Genomic DNA, 27809 nt, shown 5'->3' with positions numbered 1-27809 from the left:
TCTTCATGGATAACACGTTTAACGATGTGGTCACACCGCAGGTAAAGAGTGCACAGGTAGACAGGAAATGGGTGAACGCCAGACAGAGTAAAAGAACTAGGAGGTAGTGCAGGAGTCCCCTGGGTCCATCTCCTCCTCCAACAGATTTTCCGTTTTGGATACTGCTGGGGGGAGATGGTTTCTCAGGGGAATGCAGCAAGAGCCCAGTCCGTGGCACTACGAGTGGCTCAGCTGCACATGAGGGGAGGAGAAAGAGTGGGAGAGCAATAGTGATAGGGGATTCTATCGTAGGGGGAACAGATAGACATTTCTGTGGCAGCAGTCGTGACTCCAGGATGGTATGTTGCCTCCCTGGTGCCAGGGTCAAGGATGTCACTGAACAGCTGCAGGGCATTCTGAAGGGGGAGGGCGAACAGTCAGAGGTCATGGTTCACATTAGTACCAACGACATGGGTAGAAAGAGGGATGAGGTCCTGCAACAAGAATTTAGGGAGCTAGGTAGCAGATTAAAAAGCAGGACCTCAAAGGTTGTAATCTCTGGATTACTCCCGGTGCCACGTGTTAGTGAGTATAGGAATAGGAGGATAGAGCTGATGAATGCGTGGCTAAAGAGTTGGTGCAAGAGGGAGGGCTTTAGTTTCCTGGATCACTGGGTCTGCTTCTGGGGAAGGAGGGAACTGTACAAGTCGGACGGGTTGCACCTGAACCGGAACGGGACCAACATCCTTGCGGGGAGGTTTGCTAGTACTGTTGGGGGGGTTTAAACTAACTTGGCAGGGGGATGGGATACGGAGTGGAGCTATAGTAGGGGGTGATGCACAGCCAAACATAGAGGAAAAAACAAGTCAGCCTGGAAGGCAGAGCAAATATGTAACGGCACAAGGGAGTATGGCAAGGCTGAATGGCATTTATTTTTAATGCAAGGAGTCTTGTGAGTAAGGCGGATGAATTGAAGGTGTTGATGAACACATGGGAGTATGATATTGTTGCTATCACAGAGACATGGTTGAGGGAGGGGCAGGACTGGCAGCTCAATATTCCGGGGTATGGAATCTTCAGGCGAGACAGAGGAGGGTGTAAAAGAGGAGGGGGTGTTGCAATATTAATCAAGGAGTCAATTACTGCTGTAAGGAGGGACGATATCTTAGCAGGTTCCTCTAATGAGGCCATATGGGTAGAACTTAAAAACAAAAAGTGGGCAAGCACTTTGCTGGGAGTGTACTATAGGCCCCCAAACAGTCAGGGGAGTTGCGATTTGCCTACATATCTGTTCCTCTGAGAAGTGTAGAAATAATAGGGTAATAATAGTAGGGGATTTCAACTTCCCCAATATTAACTGGGATAGTCAGAGTGTGAAAGGCTTAGAGGGTGTGGAATTCTTAAAGTGCATCCAGGAGAGCTTTTTGAGCCAGCATGTAGAAGTCCGACAAGAGAGGGGGTGGTACTGGACCTAATTCTAGGGAATGTAGCCGGGCAAGTGGTAGAAGTGTCAGTAGGAGAGCATTTTGGTGACCGTGACCATAATTCGGTGAGATTTAAGGTAGTCATGGAAAAGGACAAAGATGGACTGGAAATAAAGGTTCTAAATTGGGGGAAACATAGAAACCTAGAAGATAGGAGCAGGAGTAGGCCATTCGGCCCCTCGAGCCTGCTCCGCCATTCAATGAGATCATGGCTGATCATTCAAATTCAGTACCCTGTCCCTGCCTTCTCCCCATATCCCTTTAGTCTTAAGAAATATATCCAACTCCTTCTTGAATATATTTAATGAACTGGCCTCCACCGCCCTCTGTGGCAGAGAATTCCACAGGCTCACCACTCTCTGGGTGAAGAAATTCCTCCTCATCTCAGTCCTAAATGGCTTACCGCTTATCCTTAGACTATGACCCTTGGTTCTGGACTCCCCGGCCATCGGGAACATCCTTCCTGCATCTAGTTTGTCCAGGCCTGACAGAATTTTATAGGTTTCGATGAGATCCCCTCTCAATCTTCTAAACTCCAGTGAGTATAAGCCCAATCGACACAATCTCTCCTCATACGTCATTCCTGCCATCCCAGGTATCAGCCTGGTGAATCTTCGCTGCACTCCTTCCATGGCAAGAACATCCTTCCTCAGATAAGGCGACCAAAACTGCACACAATACTCAAGGTGCGGTCTCACCAAGGCCCTGTACAACTGCAGCAAGACATCCTTGTTCCTGTACTCTAACCCTCTTGCTACGAAGGCCAACATACCATTTGCCTTCTTAACCGCCTGCTGCACCTGCATGCTTACCTTCCCATAAATCCCCAGGGCCTGATAATCTACATCCTAGGGTACTTAAGGAAGTGGCCCTGGAGATAGTAGATTGCTGGTCATCTTCCAGAACTCGATAGACTCTGGAACAGTACCCATGGATTGGAGGGTAGCTAATGTTACCCCACTATTCAAAAAAGGTGGTAGAGAAAAAGCGGGGAATTATGGACCAGTAAGTCTGACATCGGTAGTGGGGAAAATGCTAGAGTCCATTATAAAAGATGTAATAGCAGTGACAGGATCGGACAAAGTCAACATGGATTTACGAAAGGTAAATTGTGCTTGACTAATCTATTGGAATTTTTTGAGGATGTAACTGGTAAAATAGATAAGGGAGAACCAGTGGATGTGGTGTATTTGGACTTTCAGAAGGCTTTCGATAAGGTCCCGCATAAGAGAGCGTGAAAAACTAAGGCACATGGGATTGGGGGCAAGGTATTGACTTGGATAGAGAACTGGTTGGCAGATAGAAAGCAAAGAGTTGGAATAAACGGGTCGTTTTCCGTGTGGCAGGCAGTGACTAGTGGGGTACCACAGGGATCGGTCCTAGGACCCCAGCTGTTCACAATATATATTAATGATCTGGACGAGGGAATTGGATGTAATATCTCCAAATTTGCAGACGACACAAAGCTGGGTGGGAGGGTATGCTGTGAGGAGGATGTCGTGAAACTCCAGTACGATTTGGACAGGTTGGGTGATTGGGCAGAAACATGGCAAATGCACTATAATGTGGATAAATGTGAGGTTATCCACTTTGGTGGCAAAAACAGGAAGGCAGATTATTATTTGAATGGCAATAGATTGGGAGAAGGGGAAGTGCAGAGAGACCTGGGTGTTCTTGTGCACCAGTCGCTGAAGGGAAGCCTGATTTTAATATGATAAGGCAGGATCTGGCCAAAGTGGACTGCGATCAGCTACTTGTAGGAAAATCCACATCAGAGCAATGGGAGTCTTTCAGAAAGGAAATAGAGAGAGTACAACACCAACATGTTCCTGTAAAGGTCAAGGGTGGGACCAACAAGCCCAAGGAACCCTGGATGTCAAGGGATATTCAAGAATGGATTAGGAAAAAAAGGGAGGCTTTTGGCAGATACAGTGGAAGCCCTAGAGGAGCATAGAAAGTGCAGGGGGTTACTTAAAAAAGAAATTAGGAGAGCGAAAAAGGGGCATGATAAAACTGGCGGGCAAAATAAAGGAAAATCCCAAGCTGTATTATAAGTATATTAAGGGCAAGAGGATAACCAGGGAAAGAGTAGGGCCCATTAGGGACCAAAGTGGCAATCTGTGTGTAGAGCTGGAAGATGTAGGTGAGGTTTTACATGAATATTTTGCATTTGTGTTCACTATGGAGAAGGGTGATGTAGGCATAGAAATCAGGCAGGGGGATTGTGATATACTTGAACAAATTAGTATTGAGAGGGAGGAGGTACTAGAAGTTTTAGTGAGCCCAGACGAGATGTATCCCAGGCTGCTGTGTGAGGCAAGGGAGGAGATTGCAGGGGCTCTGACACAAATTTTCAGAACCTCTCTGGCCACAGGGGAGGTGCCAGAGGACTGGAGAACAGCTAACGTAGTACCATTGTATGAGACCCGACCAGAGCATCGGACCTGGGTGAGGATTGCAGCGCGAGGTGGAGCTTATAACCGGCAGCGAACGAGGCCGGACCAGAGCATCGGACCTGGGTGAGGATTGCAGCGCGAGGCAGAGCTTATAACCGGCAGCGAACGAGGCCGGACCAGAGCATCAGACCTGGGTGAGGATTGCAGCGCGAGGCGGAGCTTATAACCGGCAGCGAACGAGGCCCGACCAGAGCATCGGACCTGGGTGAGGATTGCAGCGCGAGGCGGAGCTTATAACCGGCAGCGAACGAAGCCCGACCAGAGCATCGGACCTGGGTGAGGATTGCAGCGCGAGGTGGAGCTTAAAACCGGCAGCGAACGAGGCCCGACCAGAGCATCGGACCTGGGTGAGGATTGCAGCGTGAGGCGGAGCTTATAACTGGCAGCGAACGAGGCCCGACCAGAGCATCGGACCTGGGTGAGGATTGCAGCCGGAGCGTATCACCGGCAGCGAACGAGGCCCAACCAGAGCATCGGACCAGGGTGAGGATTGCTGTGAGAGGCGGAGCTTATAACCGGCAGCGAACGAGGCCCGACCAGAGCATCGGACCTGGGTGAGGATTGCAGCGCGAGGCGGAGCTTATAACCGGCAGCGAACGAGGCCCAACCAGAGCATCGGACCTGGGTGAGGATTGCAGCGCGAGGCGGAGCTTATAACCGGCAGCGAACGAGGCATACCAACTCAGCAGCAGGGGAGAGAGGTAAAAAGTAATCAAAGTGTGACGTCAGCAGGAAGCAGGTAAGTGATTGGTTGGTGAGTATGTCTCTTTTTTAAACTTTAACTCTGGTTTATAGTTTCTGAGGTCTCTCTGGTGTAGTGGGGACTGTTGGTAAACTATTTAACTGTAGTGTAATTAGTGGGATTGATTGATTTAAATTCAATTAATTAAAGGGTAAATCATGGCAGGACAGCCCGGGCACGTGATATGCTCCTCCTGCGATATGTGGGAACTCGGGGACACTTCCAGTGTCCCTGACAACTACATGTGCAGGAAGTGCACCCAGCTGCAGCTACTGACAGACCGCATTGCGGCGTGGTGCTGCGATTGGATGCATACTGGAGCGTTCACGATGCTCGGGACATCGTGAATAGCACGTTTAGGGAGTTGGACACACCACAGGTAGAGGTTGGATAGGAAGAAAAGGAACGGCTGACCAACAGGCAGAGTACTAGGCGCAGGCAGGTAGTGCAGGGGTCCCCTGTGGCCATCCCCCTCTCCAACAGATGCACCACTTTGAGTACTGTTGGGGTGGTTGGCTTATCAGAGGAAGGCAGCAGCAGCCAACTTCCTGGCACCAGGGGTGGCCCTGCTGCACAGAATGGGAGGAAAAAGAGTGGTAGAGCTATAGTAATAGGGGATTCAATTGTAAGGGGAATAGATAGGCGTTTCTGCAGCCGCAATCGAGACTCCAGGATGGTGTGTTGCCTCCCTGGTGCAACGGTCGAGGATGTCTCCGAGCGGCTGCAGAACATCTTGGAAGGGGAGGGTGAACAGCCAGTTGTCGTGGTGCATATAGGCACCAACGATGTAGGTAAAAAGCGGGATGAGGTCCTAAAAGCGGAATATAGGGAGTTAGGAGGTAAATTAAAAAACAGGACCTCAAAGGTAGTAATCTCAGGATTGCTACCAGTGCCACGTGCTAGTCAGAGTAGAAATAGAAGGATACTTCAGATGAATACGTGGCTAGAGGAATGGTGCCAGGGGGAGGGATTCAAGTTCCTGGGACATTGGAACCGGTTCTGGGGGAGGTGGGACCAGTTCAAACGGGACGGTTTGCACCTGGGCAGGGCTGGAACCGATGTCCTTGGGGGTTTGTTTGCTAGTGCTGTGGGGGAGGGTTTAAACTAAAATGGAAGGGGGTTGGGAACCTGAGCAGGGAGACAGAGGAAAGGGAAACAAGGATAAAAGCAAAAGATAGGAAGGAGAAAACAAAAGTGGCAGTCAGAGAAATCAACGGTTTAAATCAAACGTGGCCACAGTAAATAATAATTCTAATAGGTCTAAGAGCGTTAAAAAAAACAAGCCTGAAGGCTTTGTGTCTTAATGCGAGGAGCATTTGTAATAAGGTGGATGAATTGGCTGCGCAAATAGAGGTAAACGAATATGATTTGGTTGGGATTACGGAAACGTGGCTCAAGGATGGCCAAGACTGGGAACTCAACATCCAGGGGTATTCGATATTCAGGAAAGATAGGCAAAAAGGAAAGGGAGGTAGGGTAGCATTACTGGTTAAAGAAGGGATTAATACAATTGTAAGGAAGGATATTAGCTCTGATGTGGAATCTGTATGGGTAGAATTGAGAAATACTAAGGGGGAAAAAAAACATTAGTGGGAGTGGTATATAGACCTCCAAACAGTAAGGTGGAGGTTGGGGATGCATTAAAAGGGAAATTAAAGAAGCGTGCAATAAGGGCACAGCAGTCATCATGGGTGACTTTAATCTACATATAGATTGGGCTAACCAAATTAGTAACAATACTGTGGAGGAGGAATTCCTGGAGTGTTTACGGGATGGTTTCCTGGACCAATATGTCGAGGAACCAACCAGAGATCAGGCCATCTTAGACTGGGTATTATGTAACGAGAAAGGATTAATTAGCAATCTTGTTGTACGAGGCCCCTTGGGTCGGAGCGATCATAATATGATCGAATTCTTCATTAAGATGGAGAATGAAGTAGTTGACTCAGAAACTAGGGTCCTCAATTTAAATAAAGGAAACTACGATGGTCTGAGGAGCGAGTTGGGTAGGATTGAGTGGGGAATGGCACTCAAAGGGTTGACGGTGGATAGGCAATGGCAAACATTCAAAGACCGAATGGATGAACTACAGAAGTTGTTCATCCCAGTTAGGCATAAAAATAAAACCAAAAAAGTGACTCAACCGTGGCTAACAAGGGAAATTAGGGATAGCATAACATCCAAGGAGAGGACATACAAATTGGCCAGAAAAAGCAATAATCCTGAGGATTGGGAGCAGTTCAAGATTCAACAAAGGAGGACAAAGGGATTAATTAAGAAAGGGAAAATAGAATATGAGAGTAAGCTTGCAGGCAACATAAAAACTGACTCAAAGCTTTTATAGATATGTGAAGAGAAAAAGATTGGTGAAGTCAAGCGTAGGTCCCTTGTAGTCAGAATCGGGGGAATTTATAATGGGGAACAAAGAAATGGCAGGCCAACTAAATACATATTTTGGTTTTGTCTTCACAAAGGAGGACACAAATAACCTCCCAGAAATACCGGGGAACATAGGGTCTGATGAAAGGGTGGAACTGAAAGAAATCAGTGTTTGTAGGGAAATGGTGTTAGGAAAATTGATGGGAGTGAAGGCCGATAAATCCCCAGGGCCTGATAATCTACATCCCAGGGTACTTAAGGAAGTGGCCCTAGAAATAGTAGATGCATTGCTGGTCATCTTCCAGAGCTCAATAGACTCTGGAACAGTACCCATGGATTGGAGGGTAGCTAATGTTACCCCGCTATTCAAAAAAGGTGGCAGAGAAAAAGCGGGGAATTATAGACCGGTAAGCCTGACATCGGCAGTGGGGAAAATGCTAGAGTCCATTATAAAAGATGTAATAGCAGAGCACTTGGAAAGCAGTGACAGGATCGGACAAAGTCAACATGGATTTACAAAAGGTAAATCATGCTTGACTAATCTACTGGAATATTTTGAGGATGTAACTGGTAAAATAGATAAGGGAGAACCAGTGGATGTGGTGTATTTGGACTTTCAGAAGGCTTTCGATAAGGTCCCGCATAAGAGATTAGCGTGAAAAGTTAAGGCACATGGGATTGGGGGCAAGGTATTGACTTGGATAGAGAACTGGTTGGCGGACAGAAAGCAAAGAGTTGGAATAAACGGGTCGTTTTCCGAGTGGCAGGCAGTGACTAGTGGGGTACCGCAAGGATCGGTCCTAGGACCCCAGCTATTCACAATATATATTAATGATCTGGACGAGGGAATTGGATGTAATATCTCCAAATTTGCAGACGACACAAAGCTGGGTGGGAGGGTATGCTGTGAGGAGGATGTCATGAAACTCCAGTACGATTTGGACAGGTTAGGTGATTGGGCAGAAACATGGCAAATGCACTATAATGTGGATAAATGTGAGGTTATCCACTTTGGTGGCAAAAACAGGAAGGCAGATTATTATTTGAATGGCAATAGATTGGGAGAAGGGGAAGTGCAAAGAGACCTGGGTGTTCTTGTGCACCAGTCGCTGAAGGTAAGCATGCAGGTGCAGCAGACGGTTAAGAAGGCAAATGGTATGTTGGCCTTCGTAGCAAGAGGGCTCGAGTACAGGAACAAGGATGTCTTGCTACAGTTGTACAGGGCCTTGGTAAGACCGCACCTTGAGTATTGTGTGCAGTTTTGGTCGCCTTATCTGAGGAAGGATGTTCTTGCCATGGAAGGAGTGCAGCGAAGATTCACCAGGCTGATACCTGGGATGGCAGGAATGACATATGAGGAGAGATTGTGTCGATTGGGCTTATACTCACTGGAGTTTAGAAGATTGAGAGGGGATCTCATCGAAACCTAGAAAATTCTGTCAGGCCTGGACAGACTAGATGCTGGAAGGATGTTCCCGATGGTCGGGGAGTCCAGAACCAGGGGTCATAGTCTAAGGATAAGGGGTAGGACACTTAGGACTGAAATGAGGAGGAATTTCTTCACCCAAAGAGTGGTGAACCTGTGGAATTCTCTGCCACAGAGGGCGGTGGAGGCCAGTTCATTAAATACATTCAAGAAAGAGTTGGATATATTTCTTAAGGCTAAAGGGACCAAGGGATATGGGGAGAAGGCAGGGACAGGGAATTTGGATGATCAGCCATGATCTCATTGAATGGCGGAGCAGGCTCGAAGGGCCGACTGGCCTACTCCTGCTCCTATCTTCTATGTTTCTATGTTCAAGAAGGGTAGTAGGGATAAACCAGGGAATTACAGGCCAGTGAGCCTAACATCAGTGGTAGGGAAATTATTGGAAAAAATTCTGAGGGACAGAATTAGTTTCCACTTGGAGAGGCAAGGATTAATCAAGGATAGTCAGCATGGCTTTGTCAGGGAGAGATCATGTCTGACCAATTTGATTGAATTTTTTGAGGGGGTGACTAGGTGTGTGGATGAGGGTAGTGCGGTTGATGTGGTCTACATAGACTTCAGTAAGGCTTTTGACAAAGTCCCGCATGAGAGACTGGTCAAGAAGGTAAGAGCCCATGGGATCCAGGGCAATTTGGCACATTGGATCCAAAATTAGCTTAGTGGCAGGAGGCAGAGGGTGATGGTCAAAGGTTATTTTTTGACTGGAAGTCTGTGTCCAGTGGTGTACCGCAGGGATCAGTGATGTGTCCTTTGCTGTTTGTAGTGTACATTAATGATTTAGATATCAATGCAAGAGGTATGATCAGTAAGTTCGCAGATGATACGAAAATTGGTGGAGTGGTAAATAGCGAGGAGGGAAGCCTCAGGCTACAGGACGATATAGATGGGTTGGTCAGATGGGCAGAACAGTGGCAAATGGAATTTAGCCCTAAAAAGTGTGAGGTGATGCATTTTGGGAGGACTAACAAGGCAAGGGAATACACAATGAATGGTAGGACCCTAGGAAGGACAGAGGATCAGAGGGACCTTGGTGTGCATGTACATAGATCCCTGAAGGCAGCAGGACAGGTAGATAAGGTGGTTAAAACGGACTATGGGATACTTGCCTTTATTAGCCGAGGCATAGAATATAAGAGCAGGGAGGTTATGATGGAGCTGTACAAAACGTTAGTTAGGCCACAGCTGGAATACTGTGTGCAGTTCTGGTCGCCACACTATAGGAAGGATGTGATTGCTTTGGAGAGGGTGCAGAGGAGATTCACCAGGATGTTACCTGGGCTGGAGTGTTTCAGCTGTGAAGAGAGACTGGACAGGCTGGGGTTGTTTTCCTTGGAGCAGAGAAGGCTGAGAGGGGACCTGATTGAGGTGTACAAAATTATGAGGGGCATAGATAGGGTAGATAGAAAGGAACTTTTCCCCTTTAGTAGAGGGGTCAATAACCAGGGGGCATAGTTTCAAGGTGGTTTAGAGGGGATTTGAGAGAAAACTTTTTCACTCAGAGGGTGGTTGGAATCTGGAACTCACTGCCTGAAAGGGTGGTAGAGGCAAGAACCCTCAACATTCAAGAAGCATTTAGATGAGCACTTGAAACGCCCTAGCATACAAGGCTACGGACGAAGTGCTGGAAAATGCGATTAGAATAGACAGGGCTTGATGGCCGGCACGGACATGATGGGCCTCTTTCTGTGCTGCATGACTAGTGAGAGGAGGAAATAGAGAGCACAATACAGCCAGTGCGAGGAGGAAACAGGGAGCACAATACAGCCAGTGAGTGGAGGAAACAGGCAGCACAATACAGCCAGTGAGAGGAGGAAACAGGCAGCACAATACAGCCAGTGAGTGGAGGAAACAGGCAGCACAATACAGCCAGTGAGAGGAGGAAATAGAGAGCACAATACAGCCAGTGAGTGGAGGAAACAGGGAGCACAATACAGCCAGTGCGAGGAGGAAACAGGGAGCACAATACAGCCAGTGAGTGGAGGAAACAGGCAGCACAATACAGCCAGTGAGTGGAGGAAACAGGGAGCACAATACAGCCAGTGAGTGGAGGAAACAGGGAGCTCAATACAGCCAGTGCGAGGAGGAAACAGGGAGCTCAATACAGCCAGTGAGTGGAGGAAACAGGCAGCACAATACAGCCAGTGAGTGGAGGAAACAGGGAGCTCAATACAGCCAGTGCGAGGAGGAAACAGGGAGCTCAATACAGCCAGTGAGTGGAGGAAACAGGCAGCACAATACAGCCAGTGAGTGGAGGAAACAGGGAGCACAATACAGCCAGTGAGTGGAGGAAACAGGGAGCTCAATACAGCCAGTGAGTGGAGGAAACAGGGAGCTCAATACAGCCAGTGCGAGGAGGAAACAGGGAGCTCAATACAGCCAGTGCGAGGAGGAAACAGGGAGCACAATACAGCCAGTGAGAGGAGGAAACAGAGCTCAATACAGCCAGTGAGTGGAGGAAATAGGCAGCACAATACAGCCAGTGAGTGGAGGAAACAGGGAGCACAATACAGCCAGTGAGAGGAGGAAACAGGGAGCACAATACAGCCAGTGCGAGGAGGAAACAGGGAGCACAATACAGCCAGTGCGAGGAGGAAACAGGGAGCACAATACAGCCAGTGAGTGGAGGAAACAGGGAGCACAATACAGCCAGTGAGTGGAGGAAACAGAGCTCAATACAGCCAGTGAGTGGAGGAAATAGGCAGCACAATACAGCCAGTGAGTGGAGGAAACAGGGAGCACAATACAGCCAGTGAGAGGAGGAAACAGGGAGCACAATACAGCCAGTGCGAGGAGGAAACGGAGCTCAATACAGCCAGTGCGAGGAGGAAACAGGGAGCACAATACAGCCAGTGAGTGGAGGAAACAGGGAGCACAATACAGCCAGTGAGTGGAGGAAAGAGGCAGCACAATACAGCCAGTGAGTGGAGGAAACAGGGAGCTCAATACAGCCAGTGAGAGGAGGAAACAGGGAGCACAATACAGCCAGTGAGTGGAGGAAACAGGGAGCACAATACAGCCAGTGAGAGGAGGAAACAGGGAGCACAATACAGCCAGTGCGAGGAGGAAACGGAGCTCAATACAGCCAGTGCGAGGAGGAAACAGGGAGCACAATACAGCCAGTGAGTGGAGGAAACAGGGAGCACAATACAGCCAGTGAGTGGAGGAAACAGAGCTCAATACAGCCAGTGAGTGGAGGAAATAGGCAGCACAATACAGCCAGTGAGTGGAGGAAACAGGGAGCACAATACAGCCAGTGAGTGGAGGAAACAGAGCTCAATACAGCCAGTGAGTGGAGGAAATAGGCAGCACAATACAGCCAGTGAGTGGAGGAAAGAGGCAGCACAATACAGCCAGTGAGTGGAGGAAAGAGGCAGCACAATACAGCCAGTGAGTGGAGGAAAGAGGCAGCACAATACAGCCAGTGAGTGGAGGAAACAGGGAGCTCAATACAGCCAGTGATTGGAGGAAACAGGTAGCACAATACAGCCAGTGAGTGGAGGAAACAGGGAGCACAATACAGCCAGTGAGTGGAGGAAACAGGGAGCACAATACAGCCAGTGAGTGGAGGAAACAGGGAGCACAATACAGCCAGTGAGAGGAGGAAACAGGGAGCACAATACAGCCAGTGCGAGGAGGAAACAGGGAGCACAATACAGCCAGTGAGAGGAGGAAACAGGGAGCACAATACAGCCAGTGAGTGGAGGAAACAGGGAGCACAATACAGCCAGTGAGAGGAGGAAACAGGGAGCACAATACAGCCAGTGAGTGGAGGAAACAGGGAGCACAATACAGCCAGTGAGTGGAGGAAACAGGGAGCACAATACAGCCAGTGCGAGGAGGAAACAGGGAGCACAATACAGCCAGTGAGTGGAGGAAACAGGGAGCACAATACAGCCAGTGAGAGGAGGAAACAGGGAGCACAATACAGCCAGTGCGAGGAGGAAACAGGGAGCACAATACAGCCAGTGAGAGGAGGAAACAGGGAGCACAATACAGCCAGTGAGTGGAGGAAACAGGGAGCACAATACAGCCAGTGAGAGGAGGAAACAGGGAGCACAATACAGCCAGTGAGTGGAGGAAACAGGGAGCACAATACAGCCAGTGAGTGGAGGAAACAGGGAGCACAATACAGCCAGTGAGAGGAGGAAACAGGGAGCACAATACAGCCAGTGCGAGGAGGAAACAGGGAGCACAATACAGCCAGTGAGAGGAGGAAACAGGGAGCACAATACAGCCAGTGAGTGGAGGAAACAGGGAGCTCAATACAGCCAGTGCGAGGAGGAAACAGGGAGCACAATACAGCCAGTGAGTGGAGGAAACAGGGAGCACAATACAGCCAGTGAGAGGAGGAAACAGGGAGCACAATACAGCCAGTGAGTGGAGGAAACAGGGAGCACAATACAGCCAGTGAGTGGAGGAAACAGGGAGCACAATACAGCCAGTGAGTGGAGGAAACAGGGAGCTCAATACAGCCAGTGAGTGGAGGAAACAGGGAGCACAATACAGCCAGTGCGAGGAGGAAACAGGGAGCTCAATACAGCCAGTGAGTGGAGGAAACAGGGAGCACAATACAGCCAGTGAGTGGAGGAAACAGGGAGCACAATACAGCCAGTGCGAGGAGGAAACAGGGAGCACAATACAGCCAGTGAGTGGAGGAAACAGGGAGCTCAATACAGCCAGTGAGTGGAGGAAACAGGCAGCACAATACAGCCAGTGAGTGGAGGAAACAGGGAGCACAATACAGCCAGTGAGTGGAGGAAACAGGGAGCTCACTACAGCCAGTGCGAGGAGGAAACGGGGAGCACAATACAGCCAGTGCGAGGAGGAAACGGAGCTCAATACAGCCAGTGAGTGGAGGAAACAGGGAGCACAATACAGCCAGTGCGAGGAGGAAACAGGGAGCACAATACAGCCAGTGAGTGGAGGAAACAGGGAGCTCAATACAGCCAGTGAGTGGAGGAAACAGGGAGCTCAATACAGCCAGTGAGTGGAGGAAACAGGCAGCACAATACAGCCAGTGAGTGGAGGAAACAGGGAGCACAATACAGCCAGTGAGAGGAGGAAACAGGGAGCACAATACAGCCAGTGCGAGGAGGAAACAGGGAGCTCAATACAGCCAGTGAGTGGAGGAAACAGGGAGCACAATACAGCCAGTGCGAGGAGGAAACAGGGAGCACAATACAGCCAGTGAGTGGAGGAAACAGGGAGCTCAATACAGCCAGTGAGTGGAGGAAACAGGGAGCTCAATACAGCCAGTGATTGGAGGAAACAGGTAGCACAATACAGCCAGTGAGTGGAGGAAACAGGGAGCTCAATACAGCCAGTGCGAGGAGGAAACAGGGAGCACAATACAGCCAGTGAGTGGAGGAAACAGGGAGCACAATACAGCCAGTGAGAGGAGGAAACAGGGAGCACAATACAGCCAGTGCGAGGAGGAAACAGGGAGCTCAATACAGCCAGTGAGTGGAGGAAACAGGGAGCACAATACAGCCAGTGAGTGGAGGAAACAGGGAGCACAATACAGCCAGTGAGTGGAGGAAACAGGGAGCTCAATACAGCCAGTGAGTGGAGGAAACAGGGAGCACAATACAGCCAGTGCGAGGAGGAAACAGGGAGCTCAATACAGCCAGTGAGTGGAGGAAACAGGGAGCACAATACAGCCAGTGAGTGGAGGAAACAGGGAGCACAATACAGCCAGTGCGAGGAGGAAACAGGGAGCACAATACAGCCAGTGAGTGGAGGAAACAGGGAGCTCAATACAGCCAGTGAGTGGAGGAAACAGGCAGCACAATACAGCCAGTGAGTGGAGGAAACAGGGAGCACAATACAGCCAGTGAGTGGAGGAAACAGGGAGCTCACTACAGCCAGTGCGAGGAGGAAACGGGGAGCACAATACAGCCAGTGCGAGGAGGAAACGGAGCTCAATACAGCCAGTGAGTGGAGGAAACAGGGAGCACAATACAGCCAGTGCGAGGAGGAAACAGGGAGCACAATACAGCCAGTGAGTGGAGGAAACAGGGAGCTCAATACAGCCAGTGAGTGGAGGAAACAGGGAGCTCAATACAGCCAGTGAGTGGAGGAAACAGGCAGCACAATACAGCCAGTGAGTGGAGGAAACAGGGAGCACAATACAGCCAGTGAGAGGAGGAAACAGGGAGCACAATACAGCCAGTGCGAGGAGGAAACAGGGAGCTCAATACAGCCAGTGAGTGGAGGAAACAGGGAGCACAATACAGCCAGTGAGAGGAGGAAACAGGGAGCACAATACAGCCAGTGCGAGGAGGAAACAGGGAGCACAATACAGCCAGTGAGTGGAGGAAACAGGGAGCACAATACAGCCAGTGCGAGGAGGAAACAGGCAGCACAATACAGCCAGTGAGTGGAGGAAACAGGGAGCTCAATACAGCCAGTGCGAGGAGGAAACGGGGAGCACAATACAGCCAGTGCGAGGAGGAAACAGGGAGCACAATACAGCCAGTGAGTGGAGGAAACAGGGAGCTCAATACAGCCAGTGAGTGGAGGAAACAGGCAGCACAATACAGCCAGTGAGTGGAGGAAACAGGGAGCTCAATACAGCCAGTGCGAGGAGGAAACAGGGAGCTCAATACAGCCAGTGCGAGGAGGAAACAGGGAGCACAATACAGCCAGTGCGAGGAGGAAACAGGGAGCACAATACAGCCAGTGAGTGGAGGAAACAGGGAGCTCAATACAGCCAGTGAGTGGAGGAAACAGGGAGCACAATACAGCCAGTGAGTGGAGGAAACAGGCAGCACAATACAGCCAGTGAGTGGAGGAAACAGGGAGCACAATACAGCCAGTGAGTGGAGGAAACAGGGAGCTCAATACAGCCAGTGCGAGGAGGAAACGGGGAGCACAATACAGCCAGTGCGAGGAGGAAACAGGGAGCACAATACAGCCAGTGCGAGGAGGAAACAGGGAGCACAATACAGCCAGTGCGAGGAGGAAACAGGGAGCTCAATACAGCCAGTGAGAGGAGGAAACAGGGAGCTCAATAGAGCCAGTGCGAGGAGGAAACAGGGAGCACAATACAGCCAGTGAGTGGAGGAAACAGGGAGCACAATACAGCCAGTGAGTGGAGGAAACAGGAAACAGGGACTCAGTGAAGTAACTACTAACAATACTAACAATAACCAGCCCCAGGACAGTGACAGGGTAACACAAAGAATTCGACCCAACACAATCGTCGCTAAGCAAAAGGAAAAATATCTGACATATTGGGCAGAAACAACAAAAACCCAAAGCAAACTCAATTGCTACTTGGCCCTAAACAGACAATACAACATAGCTGATTACCTGACCATGGTAAAGGATAACAAACTGAGAAGAACCTTGACAAGGTACAGACTTAGCGAACATAGCCTAGCGATCGAAAAAGGCAGACACAGGCAGACCAGGCTGCCAAGAGAGGACAGGATATGCTCTCACTGCAGTCAGGGAGTGGTGGAGACAGAGATGCACTTCCTCACAGCTTGTGGAAAATATCAGGGCATCAGGGAGAATTTCTACCAAAAATTCTCACAAATATGCCCTGATTTCAGAAATCTGAATGACAACCAAAAACTCCCATTCCTACTGGGAGAGGAGAGAAGCTGTATAACACTGGCGGCACACTATGTTACAGCTTGCCATGAACGGAGGGACAACCAGTAAACTAAGAAAATAATATATATAAACAATGCAAATGTATATTTATACACTCAGGGATATACCTGTTTATACACTATGAATAGAACTGCGTTTATGTGCTAAACCATAAATGTATTTTGATGCTTTGGCAACATAAGATGTAACTTATCATGCCAATAAAGCGATTTGAATTGTGAATTGTGAGTGGAGGAAACGGAGCTCAATACAGCCAGTGAGTGGAGGAAACAGGGAGCACAATGCAGCCAGTGAGTGGAGGAAACAGGGAGCACAATGCAGCCAGTGAGTGGAGGAAACAGGGAGCACAATGCAGCCAGTGAGTGGAGGAAACAGGGAGCACAATACAGCCAGTGAGTGGAGGAAACAGGGAGCACAATACAGCCAGTGAGTGGAGGAAACAGGGAGCTCAATACAGCCAGTGAGTGGAGGAAACAGGGAGCACAATACAGCAAGGTTTTAACAAAAAGCATATGGGATCCTTGGCTTTCTAAATAGTCATAGAGTACAAAAGCAAGGAAGTCATGCTAAACTTTTATAAAACACTGGTTCAGCGCAATCGAGTGTATTGTTTCCAATTCTGGGCATCAGACTTTAGGAACGATGTGAAGGCCTTGCAGAGAATGCAGAAGAGATTTACCAGAATTGTACTAGGAATGAGGGACTTCAGTTACATAGAGAGACTGGAGAAACTGGGATTGTTCTCCTCTGACTAATGAGCTGGTGTCCTTTTTTTAAGGTTTGTTTTGATAGACACACCCGGACAGATTGAAGTATTCACCTGGTCGGCTTCTGGAACCATCATCACAGAAGCTTTGGTAGGTGTTAAAATACAGGAATGGGGCTTTTGAATCCCGTGACAATCATCAGCTTGCATCCAACCAGTGATTCCGCTCACAGACTGTACAGTCTAACCTGTGCTGTACCTGCCCTGGGAGTGTTTGATGGGACAGTGTAGAGGGAGCTTTACTCTGTTTCTAACCCGTGCTGTGCCTGCCCTGGGAGTGATTGATGGGACAGTGTAGAGGGAGCTTTACTCTGTATCTAACCTGTGCTGTACCTGCCCCGGGAGTGTTTGATGGGACAGTGTAGAGGGAGCTTTACTCTGTATCTAACCCATGCTGTACCTGCCCCGGGAGTGTTTGATGGGACAGTGTAGAGGGAGCTTTACTCTGTATCTAACCCGTGCTGTACCTGCCCTGGGAGTGTTTGATGGGACAGTGTAGAGGGAACTTTACTCTGTATCTAACACGTGCTGTACCTGCCCTGGGAGTGTTTGATGAGACAGTGTCGAGGGAGCTTTACTCTGTATCTAACCTGTGCTGTACCTGCCCTAGGAGTGTTTGAAGAGACAGTGTAGAGGGAACTTTACTCTGTATCTAACCTGTGCTGTACCTGCCCTGGGAGTGTTTGGGACAGTGTAGAGGGAGCTTTACTCTGTATCTAACCCATGCTGTACCTGCTCTGGGAGTGTTTGATGGGACAGTGTAGAGGGAGCTTTACTCTGTATCTAACCCGTGCTGTACCTGCCTTGGGAGTGTTTGATGGGACAGTGCAGAGGGAGCTTTACTCTGTATCTAACCCATGCTGTACCTGCTCTGGGAGTGTTTGATGGGACAGTGTAGAGGGAGCTTTACTCTGTATCTAACCTGTGCTGTACCTGCCCTGGGAGTGTTTGGGACAGTGTAGAGGATGAGAAGGTGGGTCGGTGAGATTGAGGGATATGGGGAGGTGGGGTTGGGGGGTTGAAGCTCCTAGGATGAGTTGGTAATCTAGGTGAAGCCTCCGGGCAGTTGTGAGGGTGGGATTGTGGGTGTTTGATGTGTGGATCCGCTACCCTGTGCCCCCTCCCCATGACCTGTGGCAGGTAATGCCCAGCTGTCCTCCCAGCGTCCTGCCTTGCCTCAGGTGTTGAAGGTGCAGCCTAACCCTGACTGTTTGTCTCTTACATTAACACTGATCTTCCTCACAGGCCTCCACCTTCTGCACTGTCGTCGTCTATGTGATGGACACATCACGCAGCACAAACCCGGTCACCTTCATGTCTAACATGCTGTACGCGTGCAGGTATGACCCCATGCTCTGTATCGGAGAGGAACTGTGCATCAGTGATTTGGATCTCGGGCTAGAGGGAGCCGTGTCTGAATTTACAGATAATTCTAAAATAGGAGGGATAGTAAATAATTGAGGACCAAAGAAAAGGGATGTTGATAAGATGGTGGGATTCAATGTCTAAATGTGAGGTGGGACTTTTGGTAAAAAAATTAAAGTAATGGTTTTATTTTGACTGTGGGGGAGCAGAGGGATTTGGGGCTTCAGGTTCACAGGAAATTAAAAGCAGCATCTCGGGTGGATGAGGCTGTAAAATCGCTAATAGAAACATAGGAGATAGGAGTAGGCCATTCGGCCCCTCGAGCCTGCTCCGCCATTCAATGAGATCATGGCTGATCATCCAAATTCAGTACCCTGTCCCTGCCTGCTCCCCATATCCCTTTAGCCTTAAGAAATACAGGAAACTCTAGTTTAAACGGCACCTAAATATCCAGAATTCTCTATTAACCGGCAAAATACATACTCCGAAAACAACACCTCAATAACCGGCAATGTTGCCGAGTCCGAGTCTCCCGCGGTGGGCCGAGTTAGTCAGTGGGGGTAGTTCTCCAAACTGCCACTACTCGGCTTCTTGGCGCTGTCGGAAGTCCGAACACCTCAATAACAGGAGTCGGACTCTTTGTTTGTTAAAAATAGCCTCGGTAGATAACCCTCTCCGTCATCTTGAATTTTTAATCAACCGGCAACACGCCGGTCCCGTCAGTGCCGGACACCAAAGAGTTTCCTGTATATCCAACTCCTCCTTGAATATATTTAATGAATTGGCCTCCACTACCTTTTGTGGTAGAGAATTCCACAGGTAATGGAACCTTACTCGGACTACAGGGAGAGTCTGCGTGCAGTTCTGGGCTCCACTCTATAGGGAGGATGGCCAGCAGTCACCAGGATGCTGCCTGGCGTCAGGAAATACAAATACTGAAAAATCGAGGCTGTTTTAATTAGAGCAGAGATTAAGAGGTGATTTGATAGAGGTGTTTAAAATGATGATGGGATAGGACATAAATAGACAATGTTTCCAGTGAGGGGTCTAGAACTGGGGGCATAGATAGATGAGTAAATGTAGGAGATTTAAGACAGAGCAGGAGAAATGGGTTAGAGAGGTGTCTGAAGGAAAGGGGGATAAAGGGGAATGGGAACAGGGCGGGTACTTGGGATTAGGATACTGTTTGTGTGGAGGATAAACACCAACAGGGACTGGCTGGGCCGAGGGTCTGTTTCCATGTTGTAATCTCTCTGTAGAACTCTGTGGGATACCACTGTCCACTTCACCCACTCTGAGAAACTACCCTGAACTCCCACTCTGTCTCCTCCCTTCTAACCAGTTTTCAATCCAGTTTTCTCCCCTCCCCTAAATCCAAACCCCCTAATCTGCTCCAATAGTCTCCTGTGGTCCCTTGTCAAAGACTTTGAGAGTCCACGTTCACTACATCCGCTGCATTTCCCAGCCACCGTATCCGTCATCTCCTCCAAGAACCACATCCGGTTTATCAGCACCATCTTCCTTCCTGCAATCTGTGTTAGCTTCTTCAAATTATTTATCTTCTAGATATTTAGTTATTCCATCTTTAATTATATTTCATAAGAACATAAGAAATAGGAGCAGGAGTAGGCCATACGGCCCCTCGGGCCTGCTCCGCCATTCAATAGGATCATGGCTGATCTGAATCTAGACTCACGTCCACTTCCCTGCCCTCTCCCCGTAACCCCTAATTCCCTTATCAGCTAGGAAAATGTCTATCTCCATTTTAAATTTATTTAATGTTGCAGCTTCCACAGCTCTCTGGGGTAGCAAATTCCATAGATTTACTACCCTCTGAGTGAAGAAGTTTCTCCTCATCTCAGTTTTGAAAGGGCAGCCCCTTATTCTAAGATTATGCCCCCTAGTTCTAGTCTCACCCATCAGTGGAAACATCCTCACCGCATCCACCCGATCAAGCCCCCTCACAATCTTACATGTTTCGATAAGATCGCCTCTCATTCTTCTGAACTCCAATGAGTAGAGTCCCAACCTACTCAACCTTTCCTCATACGTCAACCCCCTCATCTCCAGAATCAACCGAGTGAACCTTCTCTGAACCGCCTCGAGAGCAAGTATATCTTTTCTTAAATATGGAAACCAAAACTGCACGCAGTATTCCAGGTGTGGCCTCACCAATACCCTGTATAACTGCAGCAAGACTTCCCTGTTTTTATACTCCATCCCCCTTGCAATAAAAGCCAAGATTCCATTGGCCTTCCTGATCACCTGCTGCACCTGCATACTAACCTTCTGTGTTTCATGCACCCGGACCCCCAGATCCCTTTGTACTGTAGCACTTAGATTAGTTTAGATAATTTAGATAATAACTTGCTCTTTGATTTTTTCTGCCAAAGTGCATAACCTCACACTTTCCAACATTATATTGCATCTGCCAAATCTCTGCCCACTCACTTAGCCTGTCTATGTCCTTTTGCAGGTTTTTTATGTCTTCCTCACTCACTGCTTTCCCTCCCATCTTTGTATCGTCGGCAAACTTGGATATGTTGCACTCGGTCCCTTCCTCCAAATCGTTAACATAGATTGTAAAGAGTTGGGGTCCCAGCACTGACCCCTGCGGAACACCACTAGTTACTGATTGCCAGCCCGAGAACGAACCATTTATCCCAACTTTGTTTTCTGTTAGATAGTCAATCTTCCACCCCCAATCCCGTGATTTTTTATCTTGATCAGTAATCTTTTGTGTGGAACCTTGTCAAATGCCTTTTGGAAGTCCAAATACACTACATCCACTGGTTCCCCTTTATCCACCCTGTATGTTACGTCCTCAAAGAATTCGAGCAAATTTGTCAAACATGACTTCCCCTTCATAAAACCATGCTGACTCTGTCCTATTAAATTATGTTTATCCAAATGCTCTGTTACTGTTTCCTTAATAATGGACTCCAACATTTTGCCAACCACAGATGTTAGGCTAACTGGTCTATAGTTTCCAGCTTTTTGTCTACTTCCCTTCTTAAATAAGGGTGTTACATTAGCAGTTTTCCAATCTGCCGGGACCTTCCCTGAGTCCAGGGAGTTTTGGAAAATAATCACCAATGCATCCACAATCCCTGCTGCCACTTCTCTCAAGACCCTAGGATGTAGGCCATCAGGTCCGGGGGATTTATCCGCCTTAAGTCCCATTTTTTTACCGAGTACCATCTCCTTAGTGATTTTAATCGTGTTTAGCTCCTCCCCCCCCCCCCCCCCCCCCATTGCCCCCTGTTTGTCCAGTGTTGGGATATTTTTAGTGTCCCCTACTGTAAAGACTGATACAAAATATTTGTTCAGCGTCTTTGCCATCTCCATGTTCCTCACCACTAGTTTCCCGGTCCCATCCTCTAAGGGACCAATGTTCACTTCAGCCACCTTTTTTCTTTTTATATAGCTGTAGAAACTCTTGCTATCTGTTTTTATATTTTTTGCTAGTTTACTTTCATAATCTATCTTCCCTTTCTTAATTAATCTTTTAGTTATTCTTTGCTGGCTTTTAAATGCTTCCCAATCTTCTATCCTCCTGCAGTGTATGTAACCGTTCCACCTTTAAGAGAACTATTTTAAGGGTTGCACTACTTTATCTTGGCTGCTGTATACTGTAATACCGGTGGTGACCACACCGGTATATAAGTGCTGTGTAATGATTTATTGGGCAGTTCCGCCCTGACCTTCAACTAGTAAAGACCTGTTAAAGTTTACTCCTGTGGTCTGTGTAGTAATTCTCAATATAACACACAGACTTAACAGTGGCGACGAGGATGGGATCTTACCCTGCGGCAGAGATACATCCAGGGCAGTTTAACGGGCGTCGAGAGGAGGCATCCGCCCTCGTCATTCTGCTGAGAAAAGACTCAGGTCTGCAGAGTCATAGAGTTTTACAGCACAGAAAGAGGCCCTTCGGCCCATCGTGTCCGCGCCGCCCATCCACCCCTGTCCTGTCTAATCCCATTTTCCAGCATTTGGTCCATAGCCTTGTATGCAATGGCATTTCAAGTGCTCATCCAAATGCTTCTTGAATGTTGTGAGGGTTCCTGCCTCTACCACCCTTTCAGGCAGAGAGTTCCAGATTCCAACCACCCTCTGGGTGAAAAAGTTCCTCCTCAAATCCCCTCTAAATCTCCTGCCCCTTACCCTGAATCTATGCCCCCTTGTTATTGACCCCCCTACTAAGGGGAAAAGTTCCTCTTTGTCTACCCTATCTATGCCCCTCATCATTTTGTACACCTCAATCAGGTCCCCCCTCAGCCTTCTTTGCTCCAAGGAAAACAACCCCAGCCTGTTTAGTCTTTCTTCATAGCTGAGGCGCTCCATCCCAGGTAACATCCTGGTGAATCTTCTCTGCACCCTCTCCAAAGCAATCACATCCTTCCTATAGTGAGGCGACCAGAACTGCACACAGTACTCCAGCTGTGGCCTCACCAGCGTTTTGTACAGCTCCATCATAACCTCCCTGCTCTTATATTCTATGCCTCGGCTAATGAAGGCAAGTATCCCATATGCCTTTTTAACCACCTTATCTACCTGTTCCGCTGCCTTCAGAGATCTATGTACATGTACACCAAGGTCCCTCTGACCCTCTGTACTTCCTAGGGTCCTACCACTCATTGTGTATTCCCTTGCCTTATTTGTCCGTCCAAAATGCATCACCTCGCACTTTTCAGGGTTAAATTCCATTTGCCACTTTTCCGCCCATCTGACCAACCCGTTTATATCGTCCTGTAGCCTGAGGCTTTCCTCCTCGCAATTTACCACCCCACCAATTTTCGTGTCATCTGCAAACTTACTGATCATACCTTTTACATTCTCATCCAAATCATTTATGTAGATCAGAAACAACAAGGGACCCAGCACCGATCCCTGAGGTACCCCACTGGACACAGGCTTCCAGTCACAAAAGCATCCTTCGACCATCACCCTCTGCCTCCTGCCACTCAGCCAGTTTAGGATCCAACGCGCCATGGCACCCTGGATCCCATGGGCTCTTACCTTCTTGACCAGTCTCCTATGTGGGACTTTGTCAAAAGCTTTACTGAAGTCCATGTAAACCACATCCACAGCATTTCCCTCATCCACCCCCCTAGTCACCCCCTCTCAAAATTCAATCAGATTTGTCAGACATGATTTACCCTTGACAAAGCCATGCTGACTATCCCCGATTAATCCTTGCCTCTCCAAGTGGAGACTAATTTTGTCCCTCAGAAATTTTTCCAATAATTTCCCTACCACAGATGTTAGGCTCACTGGCCTGTAATTCCCTGGTTTATCCCTGCTACCCTTCTTGTATAATGGTACTACATTAGCTGTTCTCCAGTCCTCTGGTACATCCCCTGTGGCCAGAGAGGTTCTGAAAATTTGTGTCAGAGCCCCTGCAATCTCCTCCTTTGCCTCCCACAGCAGCCTGGGATACATCTCGTCCGGGCCTGGGGATTTATCCACTTTTTGGCCTGCTAAAACCGCTAGCACCTCCTCCCTCTCGATGCTAATATGTTCAAGTATGTCACAGTCCCCTTGCCCGATTTCTATGTCTGCATCGTCTCTCTCCATAGTGAACACAGATGCAAAAAATTCATTTAATACCCCGCCTACATCCTCTGGCTCTACACACAGTTTGCCTCTTTGGTCCCTAATGGGCCCTACCCTTTCCCTGGTTATCCTCTTGCCCTTAATATACTTATAAAACATCTTAGGATTTTCCTTTATTTTGCTCGCCAGTGTTATTTCATGGCCCCTCCTCGCCCTCCTAATTTCTTTTTTAAGTATGCCCCTGCACTTTTTATACTCCTCTAGGGCTTCTTTAGTCTTTTGTAACTGCCAAAAGTCCCCCTTTTATTTCTAATGCATTTTTGTATATCCCTTGTCATCCAAGGTTCCCTTTGCTTGTTGGTCCCACCCTTGACCTTTACAGGAACATGTTGGCGTTGTACTCTCTCTATTTCCCTTCTGAAAGTCTCCCACTGTCTTGATGTGGATTTTCCTATAAGTAGCTGCTCCCAGTCCACTTTGGCCAGATCCTGCCTTATCATATTAAAATCGGCCTTCCCCCAATTTAGAACCCTTATTTCCGGGCCGTCTTTGTCTTTTTCCATGACCACCTTAAATCTCACCGAATTATGGTCACTATCGCCAAAATGCTCTCCTACTGACACTTCCACCACTTGCCCGGCTACATTCCCCAGAATTAGGTCCAGTATCGCCCCCTCTCTTGTAGGACTTTCTACATGTTGGCTCAAAAAGCTCTCCTGGATGCACTTTAAGAATTCTGCACCCTCTAAGCCTTTCACACTCTGACTATCCCAATTTATATTGGGGAAGTTGAAATGCCCCACTATTATTACCCTATTATTTTCGCACTTTTCTGAGATTTGCCTACATATCTGTTCCTCTATCTCCCCCTGACTGTTTGGGGGCCTATAGTACACTCCCAGCAAAGTGCTTGTCCCCTTTTTGTTTTTAAGTTCTACCCATATGGCCTCATTAGAGGAACCTGCTAATATATCATCCCTCCTTACAGCAGTAATTGACTCCTTAATTAATATTGCAACACCCCCTCCCCTTTTACACCCCCCTCTGTCTCGCCTGAAGATTCTATACCCTGGAATATTGAGCTGCCAGTCCTGACCCTCCCTCAACCATGTCTCCGTGATAGCAACAATATCGTACTCCCATGTGTTCAACAACAACTTCAGTTCGTCCACCTTATTTGCAAGACTCCTTGCATTAAAATAAATGCCTTCCAGCCCTGCCATATTCCCTTTTGCCTTCGCATATTTGCTCTGCATTGTTTTTTTCTCTGTATTTGGCTGTAAATCACCCCCTGCTATAGCTCCACTCTGTACCCCATCCCCCGTGCCAAGTTAGTTTAAACCCCCCCCAGCAGTGCTAGCAAACCTCCCCGCAAGGATATTGGTTCCCCTCTGGTTCAGGTGTAAACTGTCCGACTTGTACAAGTCCCACCTTTCCCAGAAGCAGACCCAGTGATCCAGGAAACTAAAGCCCTCCCTCCTGCAGCATCCCTTTAGCCACGCATTCATCTGTTCTATCTTCCCATTCCTATACTCACTAGCACGTGGCACCGGGAGTAATCCAGAGATTACAACCTTTGAGGTCCTGCTCTTTAATCCTTCACCTAGCTCCCTAAATTCATGCTGCAGGACCTCATCCCTCTTTTTACCTATGTCGTTGGTACCAATGTGGACCTGGACCACGACCTCTGGCTGTTCGCCCTCCCCCTCCAGAATGCCCTGCAGCCGCTCAGTGATATCCTTGACCCTGGCACCAGGGAGGCAACAAACCATCCTGGATTCACGTCTACGGCCACAGAAACGCCTATCTGTTCCCCTTACTATAGAATCCCCTACCACTATTGCTCTCCCACTCTTTTTCCCCCTTCCTGGGCAGCAGGAGCACCCCCAGTGCCAGGAAGTTGGCTGCTGCTGCCTTCCCCTGGTGAGTCATCCCCCTCAACAGTATCCAAAGCGGCATACCTGTTTGAGAGGGGAATGGTCACAGGGGTCTCCTGCACTACCTGCCTGCTTCTATTGCTCCTCCTGGTGGTCACCCATTTCCTATCTTCCTGTGCAGCCCTTCCCTGCGGTGTTATCCACGAACCTCTCAGCATCGTGAATGCTCAACAACCCATCCACCCGCAGCTCCAGCGCCTCAATGCGGTTTGCTAGTAGCTGCAGATGGATGCATCTCTGGCACACGTGGTCATCAGGGGCACCGGCAGTGTCCCTGAATTCCCACATAGAGCAAGAGGAGCATATCACGGGGCTGGGCTCACCTGGCATGACCTTCCCTTTACTTAATTTAAATTAATTTACTATCACCAATTAAAGATATCTCTAAGGCGTTTGTATAGTCTACCAACAGTCCCTGCTACACCAGAAAAGACCCTAGTAACTATAAACTACAGAGTTTAAGTTTAAAAAAGAGAAATACTCACCAACCAATCACTTACCTGCTCCCTGGTGACATCACACTCTGATTACTTTTTACCTCTCTCCTCTGCTGTTGATTTGGTACGCCTCTGCTGAATCCGCCGGTTTTAAGTGCCGCCGGTCGCGCTGCTGCTCTCCCACAGGTCCAAGCTCTCTGACCTCGCCTCTGCTGAACCCGCCGGTTTTAAGTGCCGCCGGTCGCGCTGCTGCTCTCCCACAGGTCCAAGCTCTCTGACCTCGCCTCTGCTGAACCCGCCGGTTTTAAGTGCCGCCGGTCGCGCTGCTGCTCTCCCACAGGTCCAAGCTCTCTGACCTCGCCTCTGCTGAACCCGCCGGTTTTAAGTGCCGCCGGTCACGCTGCTGCTCTCCCACGGGTCCAAGCTCTCTGACCTCGCCTCTGCTGAACCAGAGCAAAGGAAGAAGGAAGAATTCTGACACGAAGCCTTCCATCAGCAACAGGCAGTGATCGTCCCTTCTATCACGGTGGTGGTGAGCCGATCAGCGACGAGCAGCAAGTCGGCCACGTTGACTGTGAGTAGGGGAGAAAATAAAAAAAAACGGAGGCTATAAGGGCGGAGAACTCGACCACGGCCGGGGACAAGAGCCGGACAGAAGTCGGGGCCAGAGGCGCTGAGACTGGGGCAGCGTAAGGCACGGAAGCCGCGGTGACTGGAAACTCAGCCGGTGAGCCGGCTGCAAGCGGGCTGGGAGACGCAACAGCGTCGAGAGAGAGCTCGACTGCGACCGGTGAAAAAGGCCGGGCAGCTACCGAGGCCGCGAGGCGCAGCGACCGGGACGATCGTAAGGCGCGGGAGAAAATAAAAAAAACCGCGGAGCACTCAGCCGCAGCTGGGGGGGGGGGAAGGACCGGACTGCAAGAGGGGCTGGGAGGCACGATTGCAAACCGCTGGGGAGGGCGAACGCAGCAATACGGCAATCGCCATTACAGCCAGCGGGGGAGAAAGGCAAACGCGGGAAGTCGCCATTTTCGTAGGCGGGGGAAGAAGACGAGCGCGGGAAACCGCCATTTTGTAAAAGGAAAAAAAAAAAAATTCTTTTGTTTCTCAAGAAGATCGCGAGGATGCCTAAGCGTGGTAACATCAACGATTTCGATCCCGATGTGGAAGATTGGGCCACGTATGTAGAACGCATAGAGATATATTGTAAGGCAAATAAAATATCAGATGAAGATAAAGCACTAACCTTACTAAACTCAATGGGTGCGAAGACATACGGGCTATTGAAGCATCTTCTATCACCAGCTAAACCGGCGGATCAGACTTTCGCTAATATTGTTGCTGTCCTGAAGAATCATTTGAGCCCCACACCGCTGATGCTAGCGGAACGATTTAAATTTTATGCGAGAACGCAACTGAAAGAGGAAAGCAACGCGGAGTATTTAATTGAACTGCGTAAGCTAGCGAAATACTGTCAGTTTGGGGAAAGCCTGACAGAGGCACTGAGAGACAAATTCGTGTGTGGATTGTCGAAAGAAGGAACACAAAAGCAGTTGCTTGAAGAGAATGATCTTACACTTGATAAGGCTGTCA

General features: G+C 48.8%; 1 protein-coding gene across 2 annotated transcripts in view; it reads left to right on the top strand.

The window, feature by feature from the left end:
* The window catches only part of gpn1 (GPN-loop GTPase 1), an 89789-nt gene that overhangs the window by 37987 nt on the left and 23993 nt on the right, over positions 1-27809 (top strand). For both annotated transcript variants that reach the window (XM_085978607.1, XM_085978598.1), the window contains 2 exons: positions 16931-17009; positions 18164-18258. In XM_085978607.1, coding sequence (XP_085834733.1) covers positions 16931-17009; positions 18164-18258 — 174 coding nt within the window. The remainder of the gene's footprint in view (positions 1-16930; positions 17010-18163; positions 18259-27809) is intronic.

The sequence above is a fragment of the Somniosus microcephalus genome, chromosome 3 (genome assembly GCF_052327205.1).
Source record: "Somniosus microcephalus isolate GS21.2 chromosome 3, FLI_Smic_1.0, whole genome shotgun sequence".
In the NCBI taxonomy this organism is placed as follows: Eukaryota; Metazoa; Chordata; class Chondrichthyes; order Squaliformes; family Somniosidae; genus Somniosus; species Somniosus microcephalus.
The sequence above is the reverse complement of the archived record's forward strand: the minus strand, read 5'-3'. Positions and strand labels throughout refer to the sequence as shown.